General features: G+C 35.1%; 1 protein-coding gene across 1 annotated transcript in view; it reads right to left on the reverse strand.

The window, feature by feature from the left end:
- Positions 1-23,509, reverse strand: part of GPR176 (G protein-coupled receptor 176) — a 116,823-nt gene extending 93,314 nt beyond the window's left edge. The window contains exon 1 of the mRNA XM_074235087.1: positions 23,291-23,509. Coding sequence (XP_074091188.1) covers positions 23,291-23,480 — 190 coding nt within the window. The 5' untranslated portion in view covers positions 23,481-23,509. The remainder of the gene's footprint in view (positions 1-23,290) is intronic.
- Between the last annotated feature and the right edge of the window lie 863 nt (positions 23,510-24,372).

Raw genomic sequence — 24,372 nt, forward strand, 5'->3', positions numbered from 1 at the left:
TAAAATCCTAAAAATTAGAATTGAACAGTTAGAAATTAATGAATCTACAAGACTACAAGATTCCATCAAACAAAATAAAAGGGCTAAAAAAATTGAAGAAAATGTAAAGTACCTTCTAGGGAAAATGAATGACCTGGAAAACAGATCCAGGAGAGACAATCTATGAATCATCAGACTACCAGAAAGCCTGGACCAACAGAAGAACTTAGAAAAACATCATACAGGAAATTATAAGGGAAAACTACCCCAACCTACTAGAACAAGATAGCACTATTAACAATTGAAAGAATCCATAGAACCCCTCCAGAAAGAGAGCCCACGATAGCCAAATTCCAGAACCCTCAAATAAAAAAGAGAATATTACAAACAGCAAAAAGAAAACAATTCCAATAGAAAGGGACTAATTCCAATACAATCAGACTAACGCAGGACCTATAAACCTCAATACTGAAGGATCTGAAAAACTGGAATAATGTATTTAAGAGAGCTAAGGACCTGGGATTACAACCTACTTTGTAAAATTCAGCATATACTGTCAGGGAAAAAGATGGATTTTCAATGAAAAACAGGACTTACAGAACTTCCTGACACAAAAACCAGAACTGGAAAGAAAATTCAATTGCCAAATACATGACTGAAGAGTTACATAAAAAAAAAACTGTTTTAAACAAATGTTGGTCCCTAAAAAAGGAAGATATAGCAATTATAATTCTTTAGAACTTTACTTCTCTAAGGAAAACTAGAGGGTTGAATGTAATTTAAGAGAATGAACCTAAAGGATAGGGATATAATTGGGTCTTGTCTCTCAATTGAAGAGGTCCAAGATCACATCACTATATGAGACAAAAAGCCCTGCAAAAAAAAAAAAAAAGCAAGAGTGTGAAATTCAGTTTAAAGGTCTCATTATACTATGTTTTACTTTAATCACAAGGTGCTAAGTACCTTGTCTAATGAGGGCATCATAAACTGCAAGAATATGAGACAATGTCTCTGTTACTTACAATCACTTGTAAAGTTCTCAGTGAAACCTCTAGATCCTCCCAGGTAAAAAATGATTATAATTAAAATTTGATGCAATTTGAGTCAATGCTGCTAATCAAGCAATCAAATAAATAATCTGTGATGATATCTTGATAACAATAGGAGCTTTATTAAGCAATCAAATAATCAAACTGTTTGATAATACCTGATTAATAATATTAGAGCACCAAGGAAAGAGGTACCAAGATTTATAACTTTAGAGGGAAAGAAGGGAGAATATGATTGCTGAGTAATTTTTATTCAATAGATTTAGCCTAGTGAGAGAATAAAATACATGCCCACTTGGGTTTAAAAAATCTAACTTAATCTACAGGGAGGGAGGGACAGGAAATGGGAAAGATAAGGGAAGAAGGGACTGATAAAAGGGAAAGGAAGGTATAAGTGGAAATAAACTGAAAGTTCAATTTCTAAAAAAAAGTTAAAGGGGAAAGGTAGTAAAATTTTGATGAGGAGGAATAAGAAAAAAGAAAAGATAAATATAAGTGGAAAAAGATAGCATGGAGGGAAATACAGAATTAGTAATAGCTGTAAATGTGAATGGGATGAACTGTCCCATAAAACGGAAATGGATAGCAGAATGTATTAAAAAAAAACAGAATCTTACAATGTGTTGTTTACAAGAAACATCTGAAGCAGAGAGATACACAGAGGGTAGAGGTAAAAGGCTGGAGCAAAAAAAATCATGCCTTAGAAGAAGTAAAAAAATCTTTGGTAGCAATCCTAATCTCAGACAAAGTAAAAGCAGAAATCAATCTCATTAAAAAGAATAAGGAAGGAAACTACACCTTCGTAAAAGGCACAATTGGTAATGAAACTATCTCATTACTAAACATATATAGCATGCAGATTCCTAGGGGAAAAGTTGAGTGAATTACAAGGAGAAACAGACAGCAAAACTTAATAATGGGGGACCTCAATCTCCCTCTCTCAAAATTAGATAAATCTAACAACAAAATAAACAAAACAGAAGTTAAGAAGGTGAATGAAATCTTAGAAAACTTAGATATAATATAACTCTGGAGAAAATTTAATGGAGATAGAAAAGAATATACCTTTTTCTCGGTAGTACATGGCACCTTCACCAAAACTGACCATGTACTAGGGCACAAAAACTTTAAAATCAAATTCAGAAGGCAGAAATAATAAATACACACTTCTCAGACCATGATACAATAAAAAAAATACATGTAATAAAGGGTAAGGGAAAGATAAGCCAAGAATTAATTGGAAATTAAATAACTATCTTAAATAATGGGTGGATCAAAGAGCAAATAATAGAAATAATTAATAATTATATCCAAGAAAATGATAATAATGAGACATCGCAATAAAATTTCTGGGATGCAGCAAAGGCAGTTTTGAAGGGAAACTATATGAATAAAAAAAAAGAAAGAAATCAATGAACTGGGTATGCAACTAAAAAAAAGCTAGAAAAAAAGAACAAATTAAACAATACCAATTAAATACCAAATTAGAAAGTCTGAAAATCAAGGGAGAGATTAATGAAACAGAAAACAAAAAAAAATTTATCTCATAAATAAGACTAAGAGTTGGTTTTATGAAAAAGCCAATAACATAGACAAACCTCTGGTTAATTGATTAAAAAAAAAAAAGAAAGATAACCAAATTACCAGGATCAAAAATGAAAAGGTGAACTAACCACCAATGAGGAGGAAATTAAAGAGATAATTCACAACTACTTGCCAAACTGTATGTCAATAAAATGGACAACTTGAGTGAGAAACGGATGAATATTTGCAAAAATATAAACTGCCTAGATTAACAAAAGAGGAAATAAATTACCTAAATAAGCCCATTTCAGAAAAAGAAAGAAAAAGTCTCCAGGTCCAGATGGATTTACAAGTGAATTCTACCAAACACTTAAGGAACAATTAATTCCTATTCTACATAAACTATTTTTAAAAATAGGAGAGGAAGGAGTTCTGCCAAACTCCGTTTATGACACCAACATAGTGCTGATACCTAAACCAGGAAGAACCAAAACAAACAAAAAAAACTATAGACCAATCTCCCTAATGAATACTGATGCAGTGAGACTACAGCAAGTTATTACTAGCATAATACACCATAATTGGATTTATACCAGGCCCACAGGGATGGTTCAACATAAGGAAAACACTCAACATAATTAAACATATCAGTAGTAAAACCAACAGAAACCATGATTATCTCAATAAATGCTGAAAAAGCCTTTGATAATATACAACATCCATTCCTATTAAAAACACTAAAAAGTTTTAAGGATAAATGAAGTTTTTCTTAAAATAATAAATAGTATCTATCTAAAACTATCAACAAGTATTATATTTCATGGGAATAAACTCAAAGCATTTCCAATAAATTCAGGGGTGAAACAAAGATGCCCATATCACCATTATAATTCAATATAGTATTGGAGATGCTAGCAGTAGCAATGACAGAAAAAAAAAGAAATTGAAAGAATCAGAATTGGCAATAAGGAAGCAAAACTTTCTCTTTTTTTGACCAGGTAATTAATGTTACTTTAATATGCTTTGAATACCAACATTATGAATTTCATGACTTTTATTAATTTTGAATTTTACAATTTTCCACCTAATCTCCCTTCCCCCACCCCCCCACAGAAGGCAATCTGTTAGTCTTTACATTGTTTCCATGGTATACACCGATCTAAGTTGAATGTGATAAGAAATCATATCCTTAAGGAAAAAAAATAAAATATAAGAGATAGTAAAATTACATAATAAGATAACAGGTTGTTGTTTTTTTTTAATTAAAGGTAATATAGTCTTTGGTCTTTGTTCAAACTCCACAATTCTTTCTCTGGATACAAATGGTATTCTCCATCCCAGATACCCCAAAACTGTGTCTGACTGCTGCACTGATGGAATAAGGAAGTCCATCAAGGTTGATCATCACCCCCATGTTGCTTCTAGGGTGCACAATGTTCCTCTGGTTCTGTTCATCTTGCTCAGCATCAGTTCATGCAGATCCTTCCAGGCTTCCCTAAATTCCCATCCCTCCTGGTTTCTAATAGAACAATAGTGTTCCATCACATACATATGCCACAGTTTATTAAGCCATTCCCCAAATGATGGATCAGTTTCCAATTCTTTGCCCCCACAAACAGAGCTGCTATGAATATTTTTGTACAAGTGATGTTTTTACCCTTTTTTCATCATCTCTTCAGGTTATAGACCTAGTAGTGGTATTGCTGGATGAAAGGGTATACACATTTTTGTTGCCTTTTGGGCATAATTCCAAACTGCTCTCCAGAAAGGTTGGATGAGTTCACAGCTCCAGCAACAATGTATTATTGTCCCAGATTTTCCACATTCCTTCCAACATTGATCATTGTCTTTTCTGGTCATATTGGTCAGTCTGAAAGGTGTGAGGTGGTACCTCAGAGATGCTTTTCTCTAAATAAGTAGTGATTTAGAGCAATTTTTCATGTGACTATATATTGCTTTGATTTCCTCATCTGTAAATTGCATATCCTTTGACCATTTGTCAATTGGGGAATGGCTTTTTTTTTTGAAAATTTGACTCAGTTTTCTGTATATTTTAGAAATGAGTCCTTTGTCAGAAATACTAGTTGTAAAAATTGTTTCCCAATTTACTGCATTTCTTTTGATCTTAGTTATAGTGGTTTTGTCTGTGCAAAAGCTTTTTAAATTTAATGTAATAAAAATTATCTAGTTTGTTTTTAATGATGTTCTCCATTTCTTCCTTGGTCCAAGCTGCTTCCCTTTCCATAGATCTGATAGGTAAACTACCTTGTTTGTTTATAATACTGTTTTTTACATCTAAATCCTGTATCCATTTTGAGCTCTTGGTATAGGGTGTGAGGTGTTGGTCTAATCCAAGTTTCTGCCTTTCTAACTTCCAATTTTCCCAACAGTTTTTATCCCAATAGCTGGATTCCTTGGGTTTATCAAACAGCAGATGACTATAATCATTTCCTGCTATTGAACCTAGTCTATTCCACTGATCCACCACTCTATTTCTTAGCCAATATCAAATAGTTTTGATGACTGATGCTTTACAATATAATTTTAGAACTGGTAGAGCTAAGTCATCTCCTTTTGTACTTTTTTCATTAAATCCCTCAACTTTTTATTTCTCCATATGAATTTACTTACAATTTTTTCTAACTTATTAAAGTAATTTTTTGGAATTTTGATTGGTAGGGCACTAAATAAGTAGTTTAACTTTGGAAGAACTGTCATTTTTATTATATTAGCTTAGCCTATCCATGAGCAGTTGATATTTGCACAGTTAATTAAATCTGATTTTATTTGTTTGAGAAGTGTTTTGTAATTGTTTTTGAAAAGTTTCTGAATCTGCCTTGGCAGGTGGATTTCCAAGTATTTAATATCGTCTGAAGTTACTTTGAATGGGATTTCTCTTTCTAGCTCTATGCTACATCTTGCTAGTTGTATATAGAAATGTTGAGGATTTATGAGGATTTATTTTACTGGAAGCAAAATTTTCACTCTTTGCAGATGATATGATGGTATACCTAGAGAACCCAAGAAAATCATCTGAAAAACTCCTTGAAATAATTAACAAATCGAGCAAAGTAGCCGGCTATAAAATAAACCCACATAAATCATCAGCATTTCTATATATGAACTAAAAGTCCAAGAACAAGAGATAGAAAGAGAAATTCCATTTAAAATAACTGTAGACAACATCAAATACTTGGGAATCTATCTCTCAAGACAAACAAAGAAACTGTTTGAACACTATTATAAAGCTTTCCTCACCCAAATAAAGTCAGATCTAAATAATTGAAAAAATGTCAAATGCTCATGGTTAGGTCAAGCTAATATAATAAAATGACAATTTGACCCAATTTAAATTACTTATTCAGTGCCACACCAATCAAATTACCAAATAACTACTTTACTGAGCTAGACAAAATATTAACAAAATTCATCTGGAGCAACAAAAGGGCAAGAAAAGCAAGGGAACTGATGAAAAAAACTATAAAGGAAGGTGGCCTAGCTCTACCAAATCTCAAACTATACTATAAAAGCAGAAATCATTAAAACTAAATTAAAAAATAGAATAATGGGTCAGTGGATTAGGATAGGTTCAAAAGAAACTGCAGCAAATAATTATAGAAATCTACTATTTGATAAACCCAAAGACATCAGCCTCTGGGATAAGAACTCACTATTTTACAAAAATTGTTGGGAAAACTTAAAAATAGTATGGCAAAAACCAGGCATGGATCTATATCTCACACACTACTCCAAAATAAAGTCAAAATGGGTACAGGATTTAGACTTAAAGACCATGCATAGATAAATCAATAGACCAAAAATTACTCTGTCTATCTGATCTATGGAAAAGGGAGAAATTTATGATCCAACAAGAATTAGAGCATACTATAAACTGCAAAATGAATGATTTTGACTATATTAAATTAAAAAGGGGTTGCACTAATAAAATCAATGCTGCCAATATTAGAAAAACAGAAGAAAGTTAGGGAACAATTTTCACAACTAGGAGTTTTGATAAAGGTCTCATTTCTAAAATATATAGAGAATTGTATCAGATTAATAAGGTTACAAGTCATTCCCCAATTGATAAATGGTCAAAGGATATAAACAGACAGTTTTGCGATGAAGAAATTAAAGCTATATACAATCATATGAAAAAATGCTCCAAATCACTATTGATTAGAGAAATGCAAATTAAAACAACAATGAGATATCATCTCACACCTATAGGATTAGCCCAGATGGGAAAAGGGGAAGATGATCAATGTTGGAAAGGTTGTGGGAGGATTGTGACATTGATGCATTGCTGATAGAGTGGTAAATGGATCTAACCTTTCTGGAGAGCAATATGGAATTATGCCCAAAGAGCAATAAAACTATTCATTCCTTTGACCCAGCAATTGCAATTCTAGAACTATATCCAGAAGAAATCATAAAAAATGGGGAAAATCCCATGTTACAAAATATTCATAGCAGTTCTTTTTTGTAGTGGCAAAGAACTGGAAATTGAGGGGATGCACATCAATTGGGGAATAGCTGAACAAGTTATGTTACATGAAGCCTATGAAATACTGTTCGATAAGGAACCATAAATGGTGGAACTCTAGAGAAGCATGGAATGATTTACAGGATCTGATGCTGAGTGAAGGGAGCAGAACGAAGAGAAGTAATAGTAATAGTAATAACATTGTGAGATGATCAGCCTTGATGGAAGCAGCTCCTCTCAGCAGTTCAGAGAGCTAAGATAACTATTTTAGACTGGCTATGGACAATGTTTCCCAATTCAAAGGAAGAAAAACAAAACTAAATTAAAAAAAAAACCTTCAGAATCTGCTGAACACTTTACAAAAAAGTATTCCTTATGTATATTTTTCCCTTAATCCTAATTCCTCATGCCAACAATTACTAATTTGTAAATATGTTTAAATATATATATATATATATATATATATATATATATATATATATATATGTATATATATGTCAAGAGAGAGAGAGAGAAAGAGAGAGAAAGATAAATGCTAACCTGACTGTTCCCTAACTGAGGGGAAGGGGATGAATGAGAAGGAAGGGTGGAGAAAAATTTTGTAATTTTTGTAATTTGGAAATATACATGTACAAATGGATGAAAATTTTAAAAAATTATAAATTATATAAAAATTATAAATTTATACAATTATATAATTTATATATAATATATAATATTATATAATATAATTATATAATTTATATTTATAATTTATATAATTTATATTTATATAATTTTAAAAAGGCTCATTCAGCTAAGTGGTAGGGAAAGTTAGTTCCTATAGAGTAAGGAATATGTGGGTATTTGGATCCCACAAGAATGTGATGGGAGGATTGTTGCTTTGCCAATATTGGTGCCATGTGGATACCTCAATCTGATCAAAAACTGAGATTAGGTGGGTCTTGACCTTCTCCTTTAGACATGCTCAAGGAGATAGCAATTCTTGCTCATTAGTATAATGAGCAGGGCAGGAGAATGTATAGGGACCAATATATCAATTATATTGTGACCCCAGCCTATGATTGGCATGAAGGGGCAAGAATAAAGCCTTTCAAACTGTGTAAAAGAATTTTCTTTCTGGAATTCCTCACTCCTCTCTCCCACCTTGAGAAAGATGTGCCATTTTGTTAAGATATCTTAATAAAAATCATTTTAACCAAAAGGAGGAGGAACAGGAGGCGGAGGAGGAGAAGGAGGAAGCTCAAAGGAATGGCACTTCCTATTAAATAACCTTCTATGGTAGGTTGGATAGAGAGTGGTGCTTGGGGTATGGTCTTACACCTTGGGCCATATATCTTCCAATGGCAAATTATGTACTGGTCCTTCCTGTCCCCAGGTGTTCGACCCCCAAGTTCAACATGTCATTTCATGTCACGCAAGCACTTAGACCAAGTTTAAGTAAAAGGGAAAATTGGGGGCAAGATACAAAGAACAGTGTCCAAGGGAGGCAGGATTTAATCCACAGGGAGTCAGTTTATATCTCAAGAGTGGGGAACCGCCACCCATTTAACAAGATTTAATAGCATTTAAGATTACAGATGTTGCTTCTGCTACATTCATAATTCCCTACATCCTTTCCCTGCATCACTATGACTATCTTTGGTGGACATTATTTTTCCCTTCATTGATGCCATTTCAAAATTGCTGTGAGGATGTGTGTGATTTCCATTGGTCATCAATCAACTAATCAAGTGCTGGATGCTGGAAAGACAGCTATGGGTAGAAAGCATGGGTTCAAATGCTATCTCTGACAACATACTGTCTGCAGAAGCTTAGGCAAATCATGTAACCTCTGAAAGACTTTGGCAACTTTCTAAGCCCTGGTTACAAAGGTGATAGTGGGAGAAAGAGATCAGAAAAAACTTCATGGTGATAAGTTGAATCTTGAATAAAAATAGAGCTGCTAAGATATAATATGAGGGAGTATTCATAGTATATTAAAAAATACGCTAAGCTTTCTTAGTTTATTTCCCTTTTGCATCTCAAACCAGGAAGAAAAGCAAAGTGATTTATCCACAGTCACCAAAACCAGGTTAGAACACCTCACCTTTTATTCTCCAGTCTGACACTTTGCCAGCAAAATTTCATTGATTTACTACTAACAAGCATAATGATTTCAATCTCTTCAAAGAAGTGTCACCTAACCTGAATTATAATAATGATAACATCTTACATGGAAAGAGACAGTTAAAGCTTTTGTCCTTAGCACTCTCATGTGGTAAAAATTGTTCCTCACCTTAGTTAGAGCTTCCTATGGATTCAGAGAAGCCTTGGAGAGCAAGACATAAAATCAAATATAAAAATGACATGAATCAATGAAGTAATCTGGAAAGTGAAATTTGATTATTTTCTCTCTGCTTGAGTCTTGCTTGGCACTCTGAGTTCCTGGAAATGAAATTCACACTTACAGTGACTTCTACAAGACGGAGAAATTGTGCTTTGCCCTAAGAAACCAAAAGGAAGGATTAGACACAGACTGGCAGTGGGAAAGGTGTAAATGAGCACTCAAATGGAGGTACAGAGCTCCTAAAATCCAGGAGTTAAATTAGTCTATGAGAAGGGCAGATGGAATCCCAAAAGGTGGAGGAAACCTAAGGATTTGAACCTTTTCCATTTCTTTCTTTTCTTTCTCTCCTTTCCCATGTTTTCCTCAACTTACCCCACTACCCCCTGAGACAGACTTCTGTTCAAAGGGTGTGAAAAGTGAGATTCTTTTACCATATTAGTTCCCTTTTCCCTTCTCTTCTTCCCTGTTTTCAGAAAACTAAGAGATTATTAGTCTTCTCTCTGCTTGACTTCAAAAATCACAAAATATTAGATCTGAATAGATCCTTCAATCCAATGCTTTCATTTAACAAATATGATGATGATGATGATGATGATGATGATGACTGATGATGCAGCAAAGTGGCATAGTGAACAGAGTTTCTGGCCTAGAGCCTTCTGAACTCATCTTCCTGAGTTCAAATCTGATCTCAGACACTTACAAGCTGAGTAACCCAAGGAAAATAACTAGACCCTGTTTGCCTCAGTTTTTTTTAATCTATAAAAACCAGTTGAGGAAGGAAATGACAAACCACTCTAGTACCTTTCCAAGAAAAATTACAAATTGGGTCAGAAAAAGTTGAACACAACTAAAACAATTGAACAACAAAATAATAAAAATAAATGACACAGCACTTTAATGCTTACAAAGCACTTTTTATGCATTATATCTCTTTTGTGAGCCATACAACATTGTGAGGCAGTAACTACAAATGTTATTTTTTTCTCATTTTGCACATATGGATACTGAGACTCATAAATATTAGGTAATTCTCCCAAGATCTTTCAGAAATATAGGAAAATAAAATTCATATGTACCCTTAATGTTGTACAGTGGAGCTGTTGGTCTAGAGTCAGGAAGACCTGAGTTCAAATTCACTCTCAGAAACTTACTTCAAAACCCTGAGTAAGTCAGTTAACTTCTGACTCAGAGCAGTTCCTTCAACTGTTAAATGATAGGAAAAATAGCACACCAACAGCAGTCCCAGGTCTTAGAGGTGGCTATGACAGTGAAAATAGTTAACAGCTTCAGGAACTCTTTGCCCAAATAAGGGAAGGCAGTTCAGACAACTGGTTAGAAAGAGATTACAGGGAACCTTTTGCTGGTAGTTGGTACAGCTGGTGGTGACAGACAACTCTACTGCCCATAAACTGTATGGCCCATAAAGTCACAGCTCTGAGTTGGAGAGAGTGCTTGTGGTTGGTCACAAGGGAACAGGAGATCAAGTCACAGTTCCAAGACAGAGAAGAGCACTAGTCTTGCAGCTGAAAACGAAGGGCCCTTTCTGAGTAAAACCTAGAGGGCAGACCAAAAAAAAATCAGTGACTACTCTTCTTCCAGTTAGGAAAACACTTAAGAAACACCCAAAACTTACAGACCCCCAGAATTAGCTCTGAAAATAGCAGTAAAAAATTGCCTAAAAATTGCTTCTTTACCCCGTATGAGCAGAGGTTCATTTAAACAAAAAAAGTTCCAAGTCAAGAATTTGACTAGAAAATTGAACAAAGAACAACAAAGAACTTAACCATATAAAAGCTTCTTCAGTGAAGGGAAGACAAAGATGGAAATTCAGAATAAGGCAACAATGTGAAAACCCCTATAACCAAAGCCTCAAAGAAAATGCTAATTGAACTTCAAACTCTGCAAGAGTTCCTGGAAGAATTAAACAAAAAGATAAGAGTAGTAGAGGGAAAAAAATGGGAAAAGAAATGAAATTGGATACAAGAAAATCAAGAAAAGAGAATTAACAGCTTAGTAAAAGAAACAAAAAAATACTAAAGAAAATAATACCTTAAAAAAAATCACCCTAATGGAAAAAGAGACAAAAAATTCACTAAAGAAAAGAATAAAAAGTAAAATTGGCCAAATGGAAAAAGCAGTTACAAAATCTCACTGAAGAAAATAATTCCTTAAAAATTAGAATTAGGCATCAAGATACAAAAAGCAAAGTCAAAAGAAGGTGGGAGAAAGAAGAAAATGTGAAAATTTTCATAGGAAAAGCAACTGACCCAAATATATTGGGAGAGGTATTTAAGAATTATGAGACTAATTGAAAGTCATGATTTTTTTAAAAAAAGAGACTAAACATTATTTTTCCAGAAATTACAAAGGAAATTGGTCCTGATATCTTAAATACAGGGGCAAAATATAAATGAAAAGAATCTACTCCTCCTGAAAGAGATTCCAAAATGAAAACTCCCAGGAATATTAAAACCAAATTCCAGAACTCCCAGGTCAAAGATAAACTACTTCAAGCAGTCAGAAAAAAGAAATTAAATATTGCAGAGTCACAGTAAGAATCACATGAGATGTAGCAGCTTCAATCAGATCTAAACAACTGAGCAAATGTCAATAGCTCATGAGTAGAATGAGCTAAATATGATAAAAATGACAATCAAACCTAAATTCAATTCCTTATTCAATACCATATCAATCAAACTTTCAAAAAATACCTTATTAAGTTAGTAAAAATAGCAATTACATTCATATACAGGAACAAAAGGTCATGCATACCAAGGAAATTAATGAAAAAATGCAAAGAAGGTGATCTAGCCATACCAGATATAAAATTATATTCTAAACATCAGTCATTACAATTGTTTGGAACAGGCTAAGAAATAGAGTGGTAGATCAGTGAAATGGATTAGATGCAAAAAAACCAGTAATAAATGACTATAGTAATCTGCTTTGATTAAACCTAAAGATTCCAGTTTCTGGGATAAGAATTCACTCTTTGATAAATAACTGTTAGGAAAACTGGAAGATGGTATGGCAGAAACTAGGCACAAATTAACATCTCATACCTTAAACCAAGATAATGTCAAAATAGGTACAGGATTTAGACATAAAAGGTGATATCATAAATTGATTAGGAGTACATGGAATAATTTACCTGTCAGATTATGGAAAAGGAAGCAGTTTAAGACCAAAGAAGAGATAGAGAACAATGTAATTTTGATTACATAAAATTGAAAAGTTCTTGCATAAATAAAACCAATGCAACCAAAACTAAAAGGAAGACAGCAAGTTGGGAAACAATTTTTACAGCTAGTGTTTCTGACAAAGGACTCATTTCTAAAATATATATAGAGAGAACTGAGTCAAATTTATAAGAATACAAGTCATTCCCCAATTGCAAAATGGTTAAAGATACAAAAAAGTGGGGTGGCTAGGTGGCACAGTGGATAGAGCACTAGCCCTGGAGCCAGAAGTACCTGAGTTCAAATCCAGCCTCAGACACTTAATAATTACCTAGCTGTGTGGCCTTGGGCAAACCACTTAACCCCATTGCCTTGCAAAAAAACCTAAAAAAAAAAAGATATGAAAAGGCAATTCTAAGATGAAGAAATTAAAGCTGTCTTTTGCCATATGAAAAAATGCTTTAAATCATTATTGATTAGCGAAATGCCAATTAAGACAACTCTGAGGTATCACCTAACACCTATCAGATTTGCCAATATAACTAAAAAGAAAAATGATGAATGTTGGAGGGGATATGGGAAAACTGGGACCAATGATTTGCTGATAGAGTTGTGAGCTGATCTAACCTTTCAGGAGAGCAATTTGGAATTATGTCCAAAGGGCAATAAAACCGTGTACATCTTTTGATCCAGCAATACCACTACTAGGCCTGCATCCTAAAGAGAACCCTAAAAAAGGATAAAAACCCTACATGTACAAAAATATTTATAGCAGCTCTTTTCATAGTGGCAAAGAATTGGAATTAAAGGGATGCCCATCAATTAAGGAATGGCTAAACAAATTGTGGTATATGAATGTGGAGGAACACTATTGTTCTATAAGAAATCATGAGGGACAGAATTTCAGAATAGCCTTGAAAGAACTGATGCTGAGTGAAGTGAGCAGAGCCAGAAGAATAATATATATACTAATAGAAACATTGGGTGATGATCAACTATGATGGACTTCTTCATTGCAGCAGTACAATAATCAAAGACTATTTTAAAAGACTTGTTATAGAAAATAACTTCCATAACCAGAGAAGGAAGTGTGGAGTTTAAATGCAGACCAAAGCTTACTATCTTCACTTTTTAAGTTATCATGTGTCATGTTTTTTTCTCTCTAATTTTTTCCATTTTTTCCATTTTCCATTTCCCTCTAATTTCTCTTTCACAACATAGTTATTAATGGATCTATGATTAACATGGACATATATATGTATGTATATTAGATTGTTTTCTGTCAGGGGGAGGGGAGAGGGAAGAAAGAAAGAGACAAATATAAAATTCAAAAACCTAACAAAAACTGATTGTTGAAAACTACCATTTCATGTAGTTGGAAAAATAAATAATTAAAATATCTAAAAAATATATTTAGCAACTTCCACAATAAAGGAGCAGAGGACTCAGAATATGATATTCTGAAAAGCAAAGGGAGCTAGGATTACAAGCAAGAATAATTTACTCAGCAAAACAATATAATCCTTCAGGGGGAAACTGGATATTTAATGAAATAGGGAACTTTCAAGCATTCCTGATAAAAAGACCCAAAGTTGAAAAAATAAATTGATCAGAGATGAATAGAAGACTTAAGAGAAGCATAAAAAGGGACATGTGAAAAGAGTGATCACAAGGGACTCCATCAAGTCCAAAAGTTTACATTCATTTATGAAAGATGATTCATGGAACTCTGTAACTCCTAAGAACTTTATCATTAGTATATTACATAGAAAGAGGACATGGATATGAATCAAATACATTAGGACAATCTTCTAAAAATGAAAAATAAAGGGGAAAAACTATCTCATAAAAGAGGTACAAAAGGAAGAACTTTTAAAGTGAAGGGGGAAAATGGGAGTGATGGTGGCAGATAATACTAAAACCTCACTCATTACAATTAGTTCAAAGGGGGGAGAATTTATATACACACACAGCTGGGCATAAAAATCAATAAAATTTATAGCATATTTTTTGTGACAAAGGCCTCGTTTTTCAAAATTAAGAAACATTTCCCAATTGATAAATTGTTATGGGATATGAACAGGCAGCTATCAGAAAAAAGAAATCAAATTATCTATAGTCATATGAAACAATGTTCTAATTCACTATTGATTAGAGAAGGATAAATTAGAATAATTCTGGGGTACCACCTCATATCTATCAGAAAAGACAAATACTGGAGAGGATCATGGGAATCTCCTCCAGGAGAAAATGGGCATACTAATAAATTGTCAACTGGTCTTATTATTCTAAAAATAATTTGGAACTATGCCCAATGGGCTATAAAACTTTATATCCTTTGACCCATCTATCCCACTATTGAGTTGGCATCCTAATGAGATCAGAGGAAAAAGTAAAAGGACCTATATGTACAAAAATATTTATAATTACTCTTTTTGTACTGGCAAGGAATTGGAAATTGAAGGGATGCTCAAATGGAGAATAGCTGAACAAATTGTGGCATATGCTTGTGATGGAGTATGCTATAAGAAATAACAAAAGTTTGGTTTCAGGGGGAAAAATATGGCAAGAACTATATGAAATATTGAAAAAGTGAAGTAAGAAGAATGAAAGATCATTGTACATAGTTAATAGCACATAATGATGATCAACTCTAAAAGACTTGGTTACTCTGATCCATACAATAATTTAAGACAGTTCCAAAAGACTCATAATAAAAAAAAATTCTATCTACCTCTAGAGAGAGAACTGATGAACTCAGTACAAATTGAAGTATAATTTTCTTGCTTCCTTTATTTTTTTCTGGCTTTTTTGTGATATGGATAATATGAGAATATTTTTCCCATGATTTCATGTTTAATTGATATCACATTCCTTGCCTTCTCATTGAATGAAGGGAAGGGAAGGAGTAATTTTATAACAAAACAATTTAAAACAAAAAAAAAAGTCAAAATAAATAAATAAATAATTTTGATAAAGAAAACCTGGTATCTGATTGGATATGAAGGTACAGCTGGGAGTGAGAAAAAAGAAGAGGCAAGAATGACTCCTATGTTCTTGGGATAGGGGTGCTCTCAACTCTCAATAAATATAAGGAAAAAATGAAAAGGGATGAGGGTTTGGAAAAAAAGAAAATAAGTTCAATTTTGGACATATTGAGCTTGATATGCCTATGGGAGCTATCCAAGATGCAGTTGGTGATGGAACACTAATGAAAGTTGGTTATGTAGATTTGAGTCATCTGCATAGAGATTACAAATGAAGTCCGGTAGCTGATGAAATTATGAAGACAAGAGAGAAAAAATAAAAAGATCCAAGACAGTCTGGGATTAAGTGTACCCTATGCATAGAGGATGAGTCCTGTGTAATGATTTAATCAAAGAGCTTAAGAAGAAACAGACTAGTAAAAGAACTAGTCAGTGAGATCAATGTCATGTAAATCCAGAGAGATAGCATCCAGGTGGAGAAGATGAGTAACAGTATTGAACTCTAACAGAGGTCTGAAGAGATTAAGGGGATCTAGGTCTGAGAAAAGGCTTTTCAGTTTAGAAATTAAGAAATCATAGAATATCTTCAAGAAAACTGTTTCAGTCAAGGAGTAGAATTAGAAGCCAGGTTGCAAGGATGAAAAGTGATTGAGAAGTGAGAAAGTGGAAGTAGGAAGTAGAGATAACTTCCTAAGCAGTTGGTTCTTAGGCAGCATAATGTTGTAGGCTTCAAGGTCAATGAAGATATAATTTCAAGTCCCACTTCTGACATATACTGAATATTTATTATATTTCTACTAAATACAATGAAATTATTTGTGGATAGATCTATACTTATCTCAGTGCTAATTCAAATCATTTGGAAATGAATTAATACTGCTTATTACATCACTCCTAACCAATATATCAACAATAGCAAGTTACTAAACTTCTCTCAGTTTAAGTTTCCTTTTCTGTAAAATGGGGATAATAATACCTACCTTACAAGATTGTTGTGAGCATCAAATGAAATAGTGTATGTAAAACACTTCAAAAATCTTAAAGAAATCTATAAATGCTGGCCCCTGTAAGGTAAGTAACATATTTGAAAGAAACAGATTGATCATAAAAGTATGGCCATGGAAACAAATGTTGTACAACTATGCACAATTTTATTCTGGCACTCACATAACCTCAAATTTTTAAAAAATATTTTAAAGCCTCACTAATTCTAACATATTTCATTTTTTCTGTCTTAATAGTTATTTACTTTTGAAAACCCTTAATAAAAACTTCATGCTCCCACACAAACACCCAACCAAATGGCAGTTACTACTGACAGCATAAAAAAATAATCTGGCATCATCAATAAAGGAAAAGTCACCTACATGAAGCAAAAATTTAGGAAGCTACAGAAAAAAATGCAAATACAAGTATCTAGTGTCGCATTGTGTTACTGCAATTCCACTAGTCAATGTTCATTTTTAACACTGACCTTGAATGAGCTTGCTTTTACTTTCAGTGGTTTAATATTTGATTTAATGTCAACATTTTATCTAAAAGAATAATCTGCAAAAATTTAAAAGCAATATTTGTTCTTGTAATTATATTTTTTCTGACTAAAGATTAACAAAAATGGAGACAGAGACATATACTTTAATTCTAATAAAATTCATTTTCTTAACCAGAATCTTTCAAGTAATTACATAGCTATAGAAAAAAATAATTAAGTTACCTCATAATCACTCTGGATACCTCCCCACTTTGATCTATCATTCTCATATGGCCCCAAATGATTTATTCTAATGATATTAGTTTTTAAAAGTATTAAAAAGCATTTGTGACATCTGTAAAATAAATTTGATTTGGATTTGATTTTTTTTATTCAGTCCTAAATTCCAAAATTCTGTTTATTGTATGCACTACTTATGTGCATTGTCAGTTTGTAGCTTGATATGTACTAATCTAAGTGATACTTCAAGCCATTTAGAAGTGAATTAAAACTGCTTACCCTGTCATTCACAGTCAATATAATCACAATAGCAAATCAGTATAGCTGCTCCAGGGAGTTGGAAATGTCTGTAATACTGAGAATAGTTAAATCATTCATAGTTATTCAGGATTATAATATTGCTGTTGCTTTGAATAATAATCTCCTGGTTCTGCTCACTTCCCTTTGCATCCATTCATATAAGTCCTTCCAGATTCTTCTGAAAGGATCCTACTCATCATCATTTCTTATAGCTCAATAGTATTCATTATGATCATACACCACAACTTGTTCAACTATGCTCTATCTACTGTACCACCTAGTTCACTGTCTTACATCCCCTATGGAAGTTGGATTGATTTCTTTTGTACATAATAAAGTGTGGTTAAATTTGGTCACATACTCATTTAATTTCAAGTCATTATGAAACCAACTTGAGCAATTTTATAGGAGCTCAGCTACCCAGGTTAATGCCTACCAATTAGAGGTGGTTTAAGTGGTATAGTGGACAGAACACTGGACCTGGAGTCAGAAAGACCTGAGTTCAAACCTAGCCAAAGACACTCACTCTGAGTAAGTTACTTAACCATTTTTCTTAACTGTACAATAATATGTAACATCTACAAATATATAAAATGATAATAGCACCAACCTCCTAGTTTGTCATGAGGATCAAATGAGATAATATTTAAAAAACTCTTAGAATAAGATCTGTCATATAATATACACTATAAAAAAGTTAGCTATTACTAATTATTATCCTATAGCATAACAGAATCACAGAAACGAAAGATGGAAACCCCATCATTTTACAGATTGGTAAATTAATTTCATAGAACTGGTTTCAATTCATGACCTTTTTAGTTTATTTATTCATAAAATCTTCCAGCATACTTGAAAACTGAAGTATGGGTCATAATTGTTGCTTTTATTATTGTTATAAGATTAAGTTCTAAACATTGTACAGTAACACTATTCATAAATATTTATCTGAACTCAAAGCATTTTCTACATATATTACTATAGATTTAAATGTGGAAGAAACTTTAGACTTCCTCATTTTACAAATGAAGAAACCAAGGCCCAGAAAGTTTAACTAATTTGCCCAAGGTAGTAAGGTAACAAAGTCAGAATATGAATCCAAGACTTCTGAAAATTCAGTCATATTTCCTCATATGTCACCATGCTGACATATTTTGGCATCATCCAATTCATTTACATAATTTCTTGAGTTATATAGAACTCAGGTATTATAAGGCATTTGGCATTTTGCAAATTAGGCATATCTATTATATTTGAATAAACTGTACATCTGTCTTTTATAGAAGTATGCGACAGTGTCATGAGAGTGATTGTTTTTCTCTTATAAAAACAAATAGTGTGATATGAAGTAACATAAGACGGGATTTTTTTACATGTCATTAGGTTGAAAAATATCCAAGATCTATGGGTGACTTTTCCTTTTCTTCATCTTTCAAATTAGCAAATTAGACACATAAAGTCACCAACTTTTTAAAATTTCAAGCCTCACACAAAAAAAGTGTGGGATAAGGAAGGAAATAGGTAAGGAAATCTATAATTTATATTAAGAATTTTCAAGGAAAGGCTTTCACAAGAAAAGATAGGGATCAAAGAGTTTGAAAATGACATAAATCAATTTAATTTTCTATAATGCAGCACATAGACAATCCTATTGTCTTAGAAAATAGAGAAAAGGAGATTCATTTGTTCATGTCAGACTTTCAATTCACTTTACTCCCCCAAAGTATTGGAAGTCAATGGAAGATATATGTCTGACTGGAACAGAATCCAGTTTATTGTTCCACAAATACATTTCCAAAATACAAAGAGAAGAAAAAAAAAAACAAACCCTAAGGTAAACCCAAGATAACCATGGCACTGTTTGATTTTTGTAAAATAAACATGATGGGTGCCATAGTTTTATTTTAATTAAAATTAACTTAATTACATTTTAACTTGACACTTCTGCAATATACTTTGGAATATTTTCAAATTCACAAAATGTCACAAAGTTAAGCCTGGAAATCTAGGCATTTAAAAATAGGCATGATTTGAGTAAAATTGGGAAATAGAGACTGTTCATTTTCAACTATTATTTTGCCCCCCTCCTTGGGTGACAGTAATTTTGGGTTTGTTCTATTATTGGACATCATGGTAGATGTAAATAGCCTTAACAGAAGACTATGATAATAAGAATTCTTTTTCCCTTATTGACCTTAGGGGACAATGAAATAGATTCTTATTTGAAGTAGAAAAGAGGCTAGATTTTGATTTCATCAAAAAGAAAGAAAAGGAAAAAAATCTATTCCTTGAAACATTCTTGGGAAGGAGAAAAGTATATATAATTGTTTTGTATCATTCATGCTGTATCAGATATTTATTGCACCAAGAATTGTTCTTCTGAAAGCAAAAGTTTGCCAAATATTTTCTAGTCAAGATAAAATACAATCCCCATGAATTATCTTGATTGTGGACTGTACTATTTATTACCTAAAGGAACAAGGGCAGGCAAAACAACTCTAGATCCTTCCAGTCTCATTTAGTCTTGCTAGGTGAAACTCCTAGAATTTGTTGAGATCCAAAAACTATGATTATAACAAAAAAATGAATTTTCTCACCCTAGATTAAAGAGCAAATGGAATTCGGGGTGACAAATGAGAGGGAGGAAAAGCAGTTTCAAGGTCAGACTTGATGACAAAGGTTTAGTTGGCTAGGTTACTTATTATGGATGTGAATCACAAAGAGATGAGATAGACTGATGTGGGAGTAGTAAGGGGGTGGGGAGTAGATTATGAGTTATTGTCCCAGAGATCTCTCCCATTCAGAGGATTAGGAAGGGAGGACTTTATGATGAAGCTGTAAATAAGTGAACAACCAGCAGATGTCAGCAGCTGAGACCCATTAGAAGGTACTATAGTATAGTATAGTATAGTATAGTATAGTATAGTATAGTATAGTATAGTATAGTATAGTATAGTATAGTATAGTATAGAACAGACTACTGGAAAAGGTAGGTTGCAACAGTGGGGGAAAAAACAGCTTGAAGCTTGATGACTTCACTGGACAAGCAGATAACATCAGCAACAATTTTTCAAGGGAAAAAATGCAGTAATAGTCATTTCCCCTGATCATATGTTCCTAATGCATATCATTTTAGTCATATGTGTTCCCTGAGTGTGCCTGCTTTATTAGAGTTCTGTGATTATTTCTCTATGTGTATTCATTCCCTCTCCCACCAGTGGTATGATAACCTTGTCATTTATTTTAGCTTCTGCTTTGAACCAGTGTGTCCTTTGGATGGTTTGGTTTCATTAAAAATTTAAAAAAAAAATGACTAGGAGCTTGTGATCTGTGGATTTAAATAAATGTTACCCAAAATATACTTAGAATCAGGGTAACTTTTGGGAGACTGTGAGAGAAGTCTGGACTAAGATAAAATAGTGAATGAAAATCAAGCTTCTGGGTTCAAAACAACTGTGTAAATAACATCACAGGGCATTTGGGACTTTAGTTCTTCATTTCAATTGGTAATATCAAATTCCAAAATGAATTCCTTTCTGTTGAGTTCATGTAGAGTTATGAATCACTCCACAATTCAAAAGAACTATGCTGCAGCATTATCATTCAGCCTTGGATCCCTTTCAGGGATACCCAATTAAATTTGTCCAAGAGTATTCACTGTCAGAGTGCTATTTTACAGGTTTATAAAAAGCCATTCTCCATCTTGAATCCACATGTCTAGAAGCTTCTAGAAATCAGTCAAGAATAAAATAAATGAGCAAGTTAAATAAATTCAGCACCTCCTTTCAGCAGATGAAGACTGTAGGCAGAGGCTTACATGAGGAAAAAATGAAAGCAATGACTCTAAGGAAAGGTATAGCATTGGTGGAGTCAATGTCAGTTCTTAGGAAATACTGGATATTTTTCTATTATCAAAAAATTTAACTGGTCTGAAAAATTAGCTTAATCCTTGATCAAATACATTTTTAAAAAAATATTAGGCAAATCAAGAACCTGAATTTTGATCTTAACTGTTAAGATGAAACAACTTTCATCGCTATACAAAATAACTACATTTCCTTCTTATCTCTCTATAATCTTTCCACAATATTCCTTGCACTCTACCTCAAGAGGTTTTGTTTTCTGTTTTTGTAGCAAGTTTATTATTTTGTAGCAAGATCACTGCCTCTGACAATTCTAGGAGTAGTGCAAGAATTGAGTTACCATAATGAGCTATAGGTAACCAGCACTAACTACAGCATAATATCTTCCCTTCAATCCTTGATTGAAAATACACATGAAAAATAAATTTTTATTTTATTGTGTGAATTATTTTATTAACCCAATTTATCAATATACTACAATACCATATTTTGGAGGAAAAAAAGAAGAGGAAACTTCAAATATTAAGTATGGTCACACTCTAACACCCAAATTCCACAATAAAAGCACTTTTTAAAAAGTTCAGTTCGACAAGAAATTGCTATGTTCATACACTTTACACAAATATGAAAACATTTCCTGCTTTTTTGATTCTCTTTACAACATTCTATTTTATGAAAAACTAAGTTAGAAATAGAAAAGGATGCCTATAATCAAAATCTTTTGTTTTGAAACTGAGACACTAAAAGACTAGAATGGGAATATGTCAAATGGTTAAAATTTGGAGGGAATTCCAAACATTCATAATGCTTGGGATGTAATCCATTTGATTTCAGTTAATCCTGATACCATCGAAATGCATGTTTATTAAATATTAACAAACAAGCAACAAACTTACTACTTTGAAACTTTAGGATTTATTCACTATCTCTGCTTCCACCGCTTTTCATACGCACAAATCTTTTATCTTTATATTCTTATAAATGCTAGATTGCTGTAACTATATTTAAAGGGACAGTCATATATTTACCAGGATGAAGTACATTTCAAACAAACTCAAAGGAATGAATACTATACCATTTAATATTTTCGAATTGTTACCAGGAGTCTGTAAATCATATTAGTCAAGTAATCAACTTTAATTAGCAACTTATTAGAAGTATCAAAAAAAAATGATTTATCTTTCTTTTCTGCACCAGCCAGACTAATGTGGGAAGAGGGCTTCTCTTTACACTTCAGGCAATAAAATAAAAATATATGGGAACTAGCTCACAAGTGGTTTGGTTATTCATTGCTTTTGAAGCGTTTTAAGAATAATATGCCAAAGTGACATCTGAATTTCACTTCACAGGGTTATGAGCAGATAGGGTTAAAAACAGTGCCAAAGGAGCAAGAAAACACGAATAGGAGACGTCTCTTTAATAGAATTTAATATAGTTAAAACATGGGAGGCAAATGCGCAAGCACACTTTTAAGCGGTGGTAACTTTCAATCCAGATAAAATATGAATAAAATTAGAGTTGTGTTCGGATAGTTGTCAACAACAGCACAATTTTATGTGCAACCTAGGAACGCGGACCATAAATTGTCCCTGAACGCAGTGGCAGCTTCGATCTTGGGACACCGTCTGTAGGAGAGGAGCTCACCATCCCTGCCTGCCAAGGGGCCGGGGGGCAGGAGCCTGGCTCCTCTACAACTTCCCTGCCCTCTCGCGCCAGGGATTCCTTAGGCATCATCTTCCTCCAACTCGTTTTCTCTTGGCCAGACATCGGATAACCCCGCGCGGGAAGCAGAGAGTGGCCCGAGCCCCTCGGCGTGGTCTCGCCCCTCGGTCAGGGGACCCCACCTGCGCAGAGAGCCCGGCGCCTCAGCGGTGCGCACTTACCCAGCAAAGAGCCCACGAAGATGACAATTTGCACGGAGGTGGTGAAGCGCCGGTAGGTCTGCGCCTCGCCGTCCTCGGCGCTTTCCAAGGTGCTGACCCCGAGGGCGCTCCGATCGGCCCAGGCGGCCTCCGCGCCGGACCCGTTGTGCGGCCCTGAGGCTCGGGGCATCCAGCTCTCGTTGTGCCCCATGGTGAGACGCCCTCGCCCCTTCCCACGCCGCGGTCCCCCAGCTGCCAGCTTCTGCCGCTCACAGGCAGAGACAAGCCCGGGAGCCTGGAGCCCGGGCTGGGAGGCGCTCATGGACCAGGCGTGAGTGAGTGAATGAATGGAGGGATGACAACTTGCGCGGGGCGGGGAGGGCCTCGGGAGCGGGTCTGCACACCCCGCCCCGGCCCGGGCCCCCCTCGGGCCCCCGCGCATCGGGCAGCAGCGGCTCTCCCTGCCTCCCGCGCTCGCCGCGGTCACGGTCACCACTTATATTTGTGGGTCCAGGCAGGGCTCCCCAACTTGGGAGCCGGCGTTTGCGTTCAAAGAGGGGGCTTTGCGCCCCTCCTCCTCCGCCTCCCGGGGAAGGGGTCTCCGGGGGAAGGGCTGGGCTCTGCACTCTTTGCTTCAAAACAGAGTAAACGTTTGGGATTTTTTCCAGCCCCGCGGGCTCAGGAAGTGCCCGGGGACCTCCCTGGCTGACCAGAGCCCCCAAGGGGCTGGGGGGCCGGCTCTGCCCCTCCTTCCCCCGCTATCACACACAAAAAAAGCTGTCCGAGGGCCCGCACCCCCAGCTCCGCCGCTTCCGCTGCCCGCCCGGCCCGCGCCCCGGCTCCATCCCCAGGCCGCGGGGCGGGGGGCAGTGGGCCCCGGGGAGAGGGTGTTCCTCCTCCCCGCCCCCGTGCGCAGCGGCCGCGCGAGCCGCCCAGCTCCGGGGGGGGGGATCCCGGGGAGCCGGGTCACGTGGGTGCGCGCGCGGCCCCGCCCCGCCCCTCCCCTCCCCCGCCCTCCGCCTCGGCGGCCATCTTGGCGGAGCCCGCCGCGGCCCCGGAGCGGCGGGCGGGGCCGGGCTCGAGGCCCCGCCTCCTTTGTGGGC

The sequence above is a fragment of the Macrotis lagotis genome, chromosome 4 (assembly GCF_037893015.1).
Source record: "Macrotis lagotis isolate mMagLag1 chromosome 4, bilby.v1.9.chrom.fasta, whole genome shotgun sequence".
Classification (NCBI taxonomy): domain Eukaryota; kingdom Metazoa; phylum Chordata; class Mammalia; order Peramelemorphia; family Peramelidae; genus Macrotis; species Macrotis lagotis.